The sequence below is a fragment of the Apiospora marii genome, assembly GCF_038362585.1.
Source record: "Apiospora marii strain CBS 49790 chromosome Unknown utg000013l_segment0_segment0, whole genome shotgun sequence".
Lineage (NCBI taxonomy): Eukaryota > Fungi > Ascomycota > Sordariomycetes > Amphisphaeriales > Apiosporaceae > Apiospora > Apiospora marii.
In genome coordinates, this window is record NW_027117384.1 from 979,955 (window position 1) to 991,963 (window position 12,009).

Genomic DNA, 12,009 nt, shown 5'->3' on the forward strand with positions numbered 1-12,009 from the left:
TTGGAGTGCCTGATTGATTGGGGGAAGCGATAAGATCAGCTCAGGCCAGCAACAAGTGGGGCCCACGAAAAGCGAATTTTCCGCACATTTTGGGCTAGGTACCACCAAAAATCCAAAGCCGGGTGGGTAGGCGCAATTGCACTCTTCTTTTTGCAATTTTCCTGCGACCAACGACCACCGACGACAACCCCTCCCCATCTCAACCACCGACAGAATCCTTCGATCGTCAGCGCCAATACCGACAAAATGGGTCGTCTTCACTCCAAGGGAAAGGGTATCAGCTCGTCTGCTACCCCCTACTCGCGCACTGCCCCGGCATGGTTGAAGACCACTCCCGAGCAGGTCGTTGACCAGATCTGCCGCCTCGCCAAGCGTGGTGCCACCCCCTCTCAGATCGGTGTTGTCCTGCGTGACTCCCACGGCATTGCCCAGGTCCGCATCGTCACTGGTATGTAACAGCATCAGCACGTAGCTGCAAGCTCGAGAAGTGCCGGCCGACCAAACATTGTGGGGGGAAAGATTATTTGGTCATCCGGCACTGGGCTGTAGTTGGAGCAATCAATATCACCTGTAAACAAGATGCTAACAATTGGAAACAGGTAACAAGATTCTGCGAATCCTCAAGTCCCAAGGTACGGGATGAACCCTTTTGAAAATGCTTTCGAGCACCCCCATTTAGCTATATATAAAACCCCCAACACGTCCTCGAGACGATGAAGGGTGGTCATATTATTATGCCTCTGTATGGTCAAGGCTGACAGAGTGATTCAAATGACAGGCCTCGCACCTGAGATGCCCGAGGATCTGTACATGTTGATCAAGAAGGTAAAGTCCCCTTAACCTGTCACCACCGTGCCTCTTTTTGTGGCTTCCACTAACACAACCCCCAGGCCGTCGCTGTCCGCAAGCACCTTGAGCGCAACCGCAAGGACAAGGACTCCAAGTTCCGCCTCATTCTCATCGAGTCGCGTATCCACCGTCTCGCCCGTTACTACAAGACCGTCGGTGTCCTGCCCCCTACCTGGAAGTACGAGTCTGCCACCGCCAGCACCATGGTCGCATAAGCGAGTCGTTGGTAGGAAGGAAGTGAATCTGCATTAGTTGCTTGGTCATGGAGTTTCGGAAAGGGAAATCATCTGCTTTCTAGGCATGAACAGACCCCGGTTCGGCCATACTTTCTGAAAGATGGCCTGGGAAAGATAGCCTGATTCTCACGAAAGAGATATGTAATGACAATCTCATGAGGACACACGAAATTTGATTATCAACAACCCAATGCAGTGGTATCATTGAACGCTAAATCGAGAACGAACCCGTGATTCTACGCCATCGATGCAACCTGTGATATTGCTGAACCACGCTTCCTCATTTTCCAATCCCTGAACCTTAACGCCTGTTATGATGTGAGCCCCTTGTCTAGACGACTACTATAACCAATTGCTATGTTGATTGCTCGACTTCCTTGGAACGCTGTAACAGAAACTCTCCCAGTACTCTCAAAGGATCCTTAGGCCTAGTTGTAGAATGTTAGCATGTGAACTGAGACGATGACCGCCCTGGCCAGAACTCTGCTGCCCACTCACTGTTCCTTGGCGAGTTGCTTCATGCCTTCAAGCAGGGCCCCTGTCACATTGGTGTTTAGGTACTGGCGCACAGGGGCGCCGTGAGGAGGCGCTTCGGCCGGCATTGTGAAGCCAGTGTCAGGATGCTGCGAGGTCGCTCGCGAATTCGACTCGGGCTGTCCGTTGGTGCGCAGCGGCGTGCCAGTGCGCGCAGGCGGTGCTGGGCTGGCGCCGCTTGTTGCAGGCATTGCGACTGGAGCGGGCGACTGAGTGGAAGAAGAAGTGATGTCGATTGTTAGTTTTTGGCTGTTCCGTCCAATTGCGCATATGTTTGTTTGCGTGAATCTTGGGAGGCGATCGCCTTGGATCGACAGTGGGCAGGAGTTGAATTGTGAGGTAAGGTGGAGGGGAGGGGAGGAAAGCTCTCTCGGAATGGATACGTTGAAAGCAAGGGTCTCATACGGGAGCCTGCTCGGTGGTAGTAGGGACGTCTGTCATGGCAACATCCTGTTTGACGCCCTCGACAATGGGTTCCGTGCTGGGTGCTGGAGCCGTTTGCGCGGCTGCGACCGCTGCTGTGGTGGACGGTGCTTCGGCGGGCGTCGAGGCGATGGGGGTCGTCTGGCTGAGCGGGCTCGGCGCCGGCGCAGCAGCAGCTAACTGCCCGAAGGGCATGGGCACCGGGATCGGGGTCGTGGATATGCGACGGTTCTCCTCCGCCATGGTCTCTTTGTTGCTATCGGTCGATGCCTATAGTTGGGGACGGGGTCGTCGGAGGGTTCCCTGTGGATCGGCGGCGGCGCGTCGCGATGGATGGTTGCTTCGAGTTGAAGCTTTCGGCGAACGAACAAAAACCGGCAGTGACAGAGCTATATCTCCCGGCTGATGGACAGCTGGCGAGAGTACGTACCCTGAAAGCGGGCGGGAAAGAGCACGGGATCTGGTGTTAGTCTCGTGTCCACTTTTTCAGGAAGTAGCGTCATTGAGTCGCTGCCCTTTGATCGACGCGTTATTAGCGGGCAGGCAAGCACCCTTCCTAGGCTGCCATACCCGTGCACATGTTTCTTCTTCCTAGAGCTACATAGCTATTGACTGGGAAGAAGATGTTTCTCGTACGAAACACGCATTTCATTCCTTTTAGTAATGGATAAGTTCGTCACAAGGAAGCCGAAACCCGACCCAGCAGGACAGCGACCTGCAGCCTCAGATCAGCCGACTAATAAGGCAAAGCCTGAGGAGCGTCCAGCGAAGCGGGTAAAGCGGGAGGTGTCAGATACGGATGGGGACTCCGATGGAGACCCTCTTGACAGAACCTCTTTCAAGCCAACCCCTGTAGTCCGGAGAGAGGACACTACCGATTCAGTTTACGATGGAAATCCCCACTCGGAGCTGGAGCTGGAGTCGGGTCGCCCAACGGCCATCGAGAGCTCACTCCCAGAGATCAAGTTTGATCAGGACGCCATCGAGGAGTACGAGACTTTCAGAGCCTCGCAGGGAGACCAGCCTGACGATGACTCTACCGCCTCGAGATTCGTCAAGAGAGAATGGGTGAAGGGGAAGAGCTCCCTATATGTCGATGCCTTCAATCTGGCCCTGAGTACTGTTTTGGATGATGAATCCCATCTCTTTGACGCGAATGAAAAAACCCTGTTCGACAACTGGGCTAACCTGAGCTACGAAGCCCAATATCTGTAAGTGGGCGCGACTCTCTCTTTCCTTGCACACGTATACTAACCCCCTACTCTAGGTATGTCCGCCTGTTCCTCAGAAAGACGGCTACATGGTACCGTATCGGACGCCTGGGCTACCATGACGACATAGGGGACACCGAACGTGCTGTCCAAGAGCTACAGCGGCCTCGTGACCTTCCAGCGGCACCCTCAAGGGCTCAGCCAATAGACGAAAATTCGTCGACTCAATTTGTAGACGAAGAGCACAAATTGAAGGACTTATTCCAATTTGCCGACAACTCCGATGACTTTATCGACACAGTAGAAGAAGCTGTATCTCTATTAAGTCTCGAGGAGTTGAAGGGTCTTGCCAAGGATGCCAAAGTCCAGGGGAAAAACAAGTCTGATATCGCGAAATCGATATGCAGGATGAGCAACCGTCAAGCTGGGCTGATGTCTCTAGGTCTCCGGCGGTCCAGTACACATGGGTCTGTCGATTCTCCTGAGAACAGGACCCCCGAGCGTGATTCACCCGGGATCGGTAACCCCACCGATTCCAACAGAAACCAGCATTTTCTAGATAAGATTCTGGCCATCACAGGGCCTTGCATCAGACTCTCCCTGCCGGTCTTCAAACTGTTCGAAAGAGTTCACCTAGTCTTTTACCGCTCCACGCTGTGGACAGAAAAGTCATTGACAGCCATCATTCTTGCGAAGATCGCGTGGCGGAACTTTCCACAGTATATTGTCAGCAGGTCCACCAACATATTCGCCTCAAGAGACCATCTGCTAGAGTTCGAGACGGCGATGAGAACCGAGTTTGCTGTAGACAGTGTCCTGGAATTCAATGGGCCTACTGGGGAGGATGGCTACCGCAAGGTACTGGACCTCTTTGACAAGATTTACCCGCGGTGGAAGCTTTTACTTGCGCAAGAACAGGAAAAGGAAGACAGGGTATACGAGTCAGGCGAAGGCACATACTTGCGACGGTTCTCGCCTGTCCACCCCTACACTCGTATCATCCATAAAGCCGCTTATGTGTTGGGCCGACAGAAGGAACACCTCAAAGAACATTCACTCTTGGTCGAATTGTTGGAACAGAGGCTCTTCCATCCGGCTCGACGGGGCTCGTGGTACCAGCGAAAAGCCCTATTAGAGGAACATTACATGTTTGCTCTGGATCGAGATCCTGCTTCCACGAATGAAGAAGCCCAGAAGAAACACTGGAGGCGGATCGCAGCATCGACTTGCGAGATGGCTCTAGAGGATCCCGATTGCCATCTCAAGTACCACTACGACTTGCAGAAACGATTACTTAAGCTGGAGAAACGGCTGAAGATCCCCAAACGACTGCAGCACGACTTTGGCCATGTTCGGCTGAAGAAACCCGAGGAGCATTTTGTGGAGGGTATCCAACTCAAGAAGGATGACGTGGTAGGGAAGAAGGGCCGCGCAGCAAGCACCAAAACCATCTGGGTGGACGAAGCCGAGGGTGGAGGGGAGTGCAGCGTCGAAGCCATGTGCCTCAGTTGGTACCGGGACCAGGGATGGAAAGGCTATCACGCAGAGGGTGGCATTGTGCGCACATTGTTTGCCTACTTGTTCTTCGATATCCTCTTCCTCTACATCCCCAACGTCTTCCAGACGGCCTATCAGACCTGCCCCCTGGATCTGCACACGGACTCATTTTACCCAACGCGAGCATCAGAAATCAACCACAGGCTAGTTGAGATAGCGAATGGCGAAGCGGCACGGTTGGTTGAGGAAGTTGACACAAGAGAGAGAGAGCGCAGGACCTGCGTAGTGGGCCTGAACTGGGATTACGAATTGCCGGACCTCTTGGAGCTGGTGACTTGCTTTGACGGCGCAGCCCTTGCTACGATCTGCAAAGTCATGGCCCAAGAGTACGGGCAGCGAGGCGGTGGTCTGCCCGACTTGATCCTTTGGAGAAGCACGCCTCAGAAGGAAGTCATGTTTGCTGAAGTGAAGAGTGCCAACGACCGGCTGAGTGACACACAACGGCTATGGATCCACGTCTTAACAGGAGCAGGCGTAAAGGTTGCCCTTACCAACGCAATGGCTAAAGAGACGCGAGAGATATGAGCACGAAACTTGTTTCGAGCAAGTGGTTGGCTGACTCGAACAATGACTACTGTAAGTCTGCAAGTCTTGGCACGACCGAGGGCAAGGGTATAGTGGCACAGCGCCGAGGGCGAGAGGGAGAGGGAGAGGGAGAGAGAGAAACCGACCGGGGTCACACGTGCACGAGCGAGTGCCCTACGCGTGATGCTTTTAGCCAACTTCCTCTTCTGGCATAGCCGTCTGAAACGCCTGACAGGTATTGCCAAGGGAGCTGGCAGCGGTGGTTCTTATACCGACCTTGGCAGTTCCGGCGAGTGCACAATTTTCGGGAGTCAGCCCTCATTAGAGTGCACAGCATCGAAGCGCCGACGATGCAGGGTCAAGGCGTTTCAATTTGGGCAACTTGTTTCAACTGCGAGGGGGGCTCGGAAGGAACTTGTACGCCTTCCAGATCGGGAAGAGGTCGTTCGGAGAATAATCTGCCAACCTTGAAAGCCTTGTTTGATCTGTCAAACGAAACTACGCTGCAGCTATGGCCATCTCTCATCAATGTCTACTACTACGGATTAGCCAAGTGCGGACGAGATGCGGCTTGCGCACATTTGTTGGAGAAAGTCGCCATGCCATCGTAGATGGAGACAACCAAAGAAAAACATCCATAAGATATGATATCTCCCGGTCATCTACCAATGCTGGTTCCGCGTGGATGGCCACATCTACAGCGGCCTTCCGCGGCCGACCGCTGCTTTCGCGGGCGGCGGTGAGCTCAATATTTGGGCCAATGCCGGGTGCGTTTATGCTGCTAGTGCACTCTGCAACTGCACGGCACGGCCCCCTCGTCAACAAAAGTAGGCTGCTGCTGCTGCTACTGCTGCTGCTAAAGGGCGAGCTGGCCGTGGTCAATCGGGTGATGGAAAAGATGCCTGTTCTGCGCACGTTCTGTGGTGTAGGTTCCTGTCGAGTATCTGTGTGTGCCTTACACCCCAAAGGTCGCGGGCGCTTAACTGCGCCGCCAGCCAGCCAATGGCCGGGCGCGGTGGGAGTGGGTATATGCAGAACACCTGGAACCCACCGGCCGTTGGTTGGCTGTCAGGGCCCCAGATGCAAAGGCGCTTAGCAGCATCCTGGTAAAAATCCCTGGTCGGTTCAAGTGCCCATGCAAGTCCCAGGATCTCGGGACATCTGACAGACCAATTCCAACTGAGAGAAAAACAAGCAAATTAGGGGCCGGCCGACCGCGGGTTAAGTGAGCGAAGCCGCTGGCTGCTACTGCCCATGTGCGTATCCATCTTCATCGGTAGGCTGGCAGCTGGGCTGGGTTGGGACACACCACATATTGTGAACCCTCCCCAATTAATCCCATTTATACCAGACATTTTGGCCCAATCTGGTGGACTGCCGAGCAAAGTGAAAAAGCAGTGTTGAGGTGGATGGATAGAGGGGTTATACACCTTTTTTTTTCCCTCTTGCCTCGAAGAAGGTGGTCAGGATCTCCCTCGCTATCGCTCTTCTCCCACTCCCGCGGCTGGAACGATGGTCAATAGATCGGCGTCCGTTATATGACCACCATCGCAACTTTAGCTGTAAAAAGAAAAGAAACCCGAGGGAAATGCAGCCAGAGTTCAGTATGCAGGTGCTCCTTCTTTTGCACGCCGTGGCTTTTGCTGGCCTGTTTCCTGTCACAGGCATATTTGTGACGGCAGTTACATATACATAACCTACCATCCGGCTTATGTAGGTGTAGTCATCAGTCTGACAGAAGTGTCTGGTGGACGTGTGGAAGTGGGCTACCCCCCTGGTTCTTGGGCTTGGGAGTCATTCCCATGTATTTTGCCCAATTGATCTCCAGCCGGGAACAGAGCAGGGCTTGCTGCAAGGTGCGATTTTGAGGGGGGAGAAGATTTTCGTTCCCAGATTTTCCTCCCTCTGTCTCCCCTTGCTGCGCGCGCCCTTTGTTTTCTCGCATGGGAATTGAAAAGATACCCAACCTGACCAAGTCGAGTTAGTAGCCAGTAGTAAGTAGGCTGGGCCGCGGCGGCCAACAACAAGACCGACCGCTCCTTATTATCACCACAACAAACAGACGGTGGACAAACCAAAGAGAAGAAAACAAAAACGAGCCCGCCGCATGGTCGACTCGTAGGCCGCGTTACATGGTGTAATACAGATAAACAAATAAACAAACAAGTTAATTAACGGGGCTGGGAATCACGAAGCAGACCGCTAGGGGGGCGAACAAGGACAACAAACAATTTTGCAGGGCTGGTAATGACGTTCTAGCCATTGGAGAGAATAGTGATGTTTTGTGTGTGTAAGGTAAGTATGTAAAGGTAGCAGAGACGAGGAGGGGGTGGGGGGTTGTTGAGTGGCTGCATAATGATGTGTGCTATATGAAGTACACCAAAAATAGTCTGCAACAAAACCACCAAAGAGCAAACGCTTTCCATCCAAAAATAAAGACAACATAAGGCATAAAGACATTTCGTAGCAGACATCCTCCCAGATCATATCGTAGTCATTGACCCGTTCCTCTAAGTTGGAACGCATCAAGGTAACCAGAGCAGTAACGCCTTCCGCCCAATCCCTTTCCTTCTTCGCCAGTTTGGCATCCGTTTCCCAATACCCAACTCCATGGGGTATAATCATTCCAGCCTGTCTCTGTGCGACTGCCTAGGCGTACGCTTGGATCTCCACACAGAGACAGAAGTCGCGTGTGTATAAGCAAGACAGAGGTGCGAAGGCAGGGGGGCAGAGGCAGTATGTTCTTTCAAACAAGAGTCGAGACGACGCCGGCCAGCAACGCCATGAGATGATCATCAAGAACCGTCCCAATTTCAGGTAAATACAGGGCTCATGCCTCGTGGTTAGGTCGCGGGTGGGAGTGCTAGGTGCCGCTGCGTCTTGAACAGCAAAAAATAGCGGAAAAGCAAATAAGCCGTGATCTCGTTTCCGTATAGCTCTGCGCTCAATAACGATGGTGGCTAGTCGCCCGGATGGAGCGACTGGACTGGTGTTTGCTTTTTCAAGCATGCTCAGAATAGAGGTAGGTTTGTCGGCGGAATATAAACAAAAGAAAGGAGATATCCCAGTGGAAAAGAAGACTTTGGTTGAATTCGGAATAGAGTAGGCGTAGGTCGCTGGGGCTTGTGTGTAGACATTGTGTCAAAGTATTATTAATGAGCGCGCAACTACGCCGAGTTTGCTCTTGTGCTCAAAAGTGGTGGTGACGGTGCTGGTGTTGTCGTTCCGGCTGCCGCTGCTTGGGCTCTGGTGATAGCTTGTGACGTTGCCAGGGACTTGGGGCAGTCTGTCCTCCGCCTCTTTCCCTTCGGAGCCGGGCTCATTCTTGGCGTGTAAGTAACTGTTCTGGTAACGACCTCTCTGATATGTCGTACGCTCCTCCCGTTGTTTGAGGTATGCTTGACGGCCTTGGAGTCCTGCGCATATCGTGACTTGAGCGCGGCCTCCCAGTCGAACGGCGACCTGGTGGAGCGTGCACTGAATGGCGATCTCGCAGTTGCGCTCATGGGGGATTCCAGGGTGGATAACGCCGGCGAGGGAGGGACAAGCAAGCTGGGGAAAGACGTAGCACCAGTCGGCGGAGCTGACATGGGATGAGTAGGATACGGGCTGCTGGCCGGCGATTCGTGGTTGCCGCACTTGCAAGAGCAGTCCGTCTGCTCGCTGCTGGCCGTTGAGGGCATGGAATCTACCGGGACGGTATCTTCTGCCTCGTCGTCTTCCTCGCTGGAGCTGCCGGGTCTTTTCTCGGGGATCACGGGAGAAGTAACAGACATGGCCTTGAGGAAGTCCATGTAGGCCATGGGCGGGCTGATGGGAGTCTTGGTAGACTCCTCCTTGATGAAGTCGGGGACGGCGGATATTGGCGTCCTGGCGGACAGGGCAGACAGCTCTGAAGGGAAAGTGGCCGTGACGGGCGTCTTCAACTGCGCAAGCTTGGGCTTGCCTGTAGGCATTTTGGCGGTCATGTTGGCGAATAGGTGGTGACAAGTAAAGATTAGGTATGATGTAACAGGTTGCGTTTACCCACAGAGATCAAGTCAAGTAAATGACTCGGAAGGAGGGGACGGGCGGAAGGGAAGCCAAGAAGGGACGCCTACAAGCTGCACTGACAAAGTCACCGTGGGGGGAGGGAAACTTGTGTCGGCAGTTGTGAGAAGAGGGAGTAGCGTGAAAGATGGGAAGAGGAGTCTATGGAGTTATATTGTGTGATTTTGTCGCGGTCACTGCAGGTGCAGTAGGCGGTCGTGTGGTGCCTTGGGAGGGCCCGAAGTGCTTGACCTCTCGCGCCGGGGGAGAGGGAGGGGCGCGTGGGCTAGCTGGGGCTGGCAGACGCTGAGAGGAAGGGCGCCAAACGGGAAGGGCTACAGCTAATCCGTCGATGTGACGAATGCGCCCAGGTATGGGGGTGGTGACCTTCCGGGATTATAAGGCTAGGTAGGAGCCAGGACGAGGGCCGAAGGCGAAGCCTGGTTGAGGAGGATCCCACTCAGCTTAGTCCGTGGTCCTTAGTCGCGATGACCAGGGTATAACGTGTACTCGCCCACGATCCGACTTGGTATATCGACGCACCAAGAGAGCAGTTCCCGCCTGCTTGCAGTAGAGCGGACCCGGTATGGAATACGTGGATAAGTAGGAAGAGCCGTAGAAAACCACGATGAGGGGCCCTGGGAGAGAGTGTGTGGGCAGAGGGCCGGTGATTGGGCAACCAAGGCGGCAGCACTGCAGGAGACTACAGCGCGAAGTACAGATGGTAGGCAGGATGTAGCAGTAGCGGTAGCAGCAGCAGCAGCAGTAGTCTGTATGTAGGACTCTTTGGCAAAGTATTAGAAGTAGTAGTAGTTGTAAGCGTAGGCGTTCTCTGCTACAAACAGCGACCTTGGATGGAGGTCGACAGAAACGAAGGATGACTGGATCGAGGGATGTGTGCTGAGACTATGCTTTAGCGTGCATGCATACTGGGGGAAAGACGCAGGATACTTGGGACATACCTCGCGCAGTTCCAGCGGCTAGGAGAGCAGAAAACCAAGCCTCAAGAAAAATTTACTTGAGATGTAGGTATGCGGCATACAAATGGGCAGAAAACGTTCAGAAGCTGGGCGACTGTCGCAGGCAAGAAAGAGGGCGACGGTGATTGGCTGCTGGATCCTGGCGGATGTCCCCTGTCGAGCACCACTGCCTCCAGGGATTCGGGGGAAGCGCCTGCCTGTAAATTGGGTAGGGAGGTACCGGCAAGGTATCTGGAGTCCCTGTGTTCGGACTGGTGAACCGATGCACTAGACAGCACTAGGCCCAGCACTAGAACACCACCCAGCAAAAGGCAGATTCCGCTGTCTGATTCGTTGGCGTTCCCGCACTCCACCTAAGGGGGGAGGGACGGCGCTACCGCTATTCTTAGCACTAATGTCCACAGCCCCTCGCCATTGGCCGTCGGCCATGCGAGTCGTCGGCAGGTAGGATCACTCCATTGATTGATGGCTCATCCCACTTACCGGCAAAGTGATGTGTACGCACACGCGTTACACAAGTTGGCGCTGACAGTCTTGAGTCGACCGTCGATGGATTGATGCAAAGACTCTTTGTCTTCTTGTCCCACGGACTTAAGCAAGCGAGGAAGCTGACCAGCTGAAGATCGTTGCAGTGGGCTCAGCCGCAGAGACAGGATGATCCCAGAAATCGTGGGTGTTGGGCCTTAGCAAGCAAGGTCTTGGAAGATTTGTTCGAGGTTTGACAGGACGTGATGGGCTGGTATGATTGGCCCGATGAGCTGGGTGACTCAGTATGCCAATCTGACTCAAAACAGGGAAGAAGGTATGAAGTGCGAGGTAGTAAGAGGATGATGAGGCAACTTGATCTATCCGATGATGGAACGAGGTTATACTCTCCTTCTCACAGCCAGCGGGGGCCGCCTTCATTTATGCAACTTTCTGTCAGCTTTGTTTTCGGTTTCAGCTTGAAGTTGAGGTTTATGAAACTTCTTCTTCCCAAAATCTATTTCCATATCCATATCCCCAATTGCTTCAGTCAGCGCGCGGCTCGGCCCCAGAGTAGATAGCCTTGGACGGGGTGGTGTTTTGCTTGGTTTGCAATTGGCCTACGGCACTGCCAGAGAGAGGCTGGCCGGCTTCGTCGTCGCTAGTATATTTCTTATTATTAGGTGCAGATGCGGGCCCATTTCCGGAGCCTGGCCCTATTTTCTATCCAAGATCGGGAGCGCGCGCCACTTGACACAAGAGATCGTGTCTTGGGGCGGTGCGATTTGTCGCTCCCGTTGGTCGAGACGGACTTGTAGCAATTGCCTGGGATGTTGGCCACGACTGCTCCGCCAAACAACGCTCGCCGCTTCCTGCGTCCGACACTCAGCGCCAACAACCTGCGCGGCTCCCCGGACGGCAAACATGGAGCTTGGAGCTTAGAGCCTGGGAGCGCCGGCCGGGCTCGAGGCCCCAGAATCCTATGTTACATACGAATAACGAGAAGAGAAAAAAAAAAAAAACTGCAAACTGCACACCGACTGCCACTGCCTTTGAGCCATGGCCCATTCATGGACGGCATTTCACGCCACGCCGGGGAGAGAAGACTTCGAGAATCTTGCCTCGCCAGCCGGTCGCATGCAACCAAGCAAGCCCCCCTTGCTCTTTCCCAATCTCATTTGCTTGCTTCCCACCCCCTCG

At 53.9% G+C, this 12,009-nt stretch overlaps 4 protein-coding genes across 4 annotated transcripts; 2 read left to right on the top strand and 2 right to left on the bottom strand.

Annotated features, from left to right (window-relative positions):
- Window positions 1–217: 217 nt before the first annotated feature.
- On the top strand, window positions 218–1,135 carry PG985_015445 (40S ribosomal protein uS15). Its single transcript, XM_066835211.1, has 4 exons — window positions 218–448; window positions 600–632; window positions 779–825; window positions 891–1,135. The coding sequence occupies exons 1-4, from the start codon at window positions 247–249 to the stop codon at window positions 1,062–1,064; spliced, it is 456 nt and encodes a 151-aa protein (XP_066676414.1). The 5' UTR covers window positions 218–246; the 3' UTR covers window positions 1,065–1,135.
- A 305-nt stretch (window positions 1,136–1,440) lies between these two features.
- On the bottom strand, window positions 1,441–2,285 carry PG985_015446 (uncharacterized protein; the record flags this gene model as incomplete). The annotated part of the gene is made up of 3 exons (XM_066835212.1): window positions 1,441–1,513; window positions 1,584–1,828; window positions 2,025–2,285. The coding sequence occupies 3 exons, from the start codon at window positions 2,283–2,285 to the stop codon at window positions 1,441–1,443; spliced, it is 579 nt and encodes a 192-aa protein (XP_066676415.1).
- A 420-nt stretch (window positions 2,286–2,705) lies between these two features.
- On the top strand, window positions 2,706–5,335 carry PG985_015447 (uncharacterized protein; the record flags this gene model as incomplete). Its single annotated transcript, XM_066835213.1, has 2 exons — window positions 2,706–3,253; window positions 3,310–5,335. 2 exons carry the CDS (start codon window positions 2,706–2,708, stop codon window positions 5,333–5,335), a joined length of 2,574 nt encoding a protein of 857 aa, XP_066676416.1.
- A 3,167-nt stretch (window positions 5,336–8,502) lies between these two features.
- On the bottom strand, window positions 8,503–9,303 carry PG985_015448 (uncharacterized protein; the record flags this gene model as incomplete). The annotated part of the gene is made up of 1 exon (XM_066835214.1): window positions 8,503–9,303. One exon carries the CDS (start codon window positions 9,301–9,303, stop codon window positions 8,503–8,505), a length of 801 nt encoding a protein of 266 aa, XP_066676417.1.
- Window positions 9,304–12,009: the final 2,706 nt, after the last annotated feature.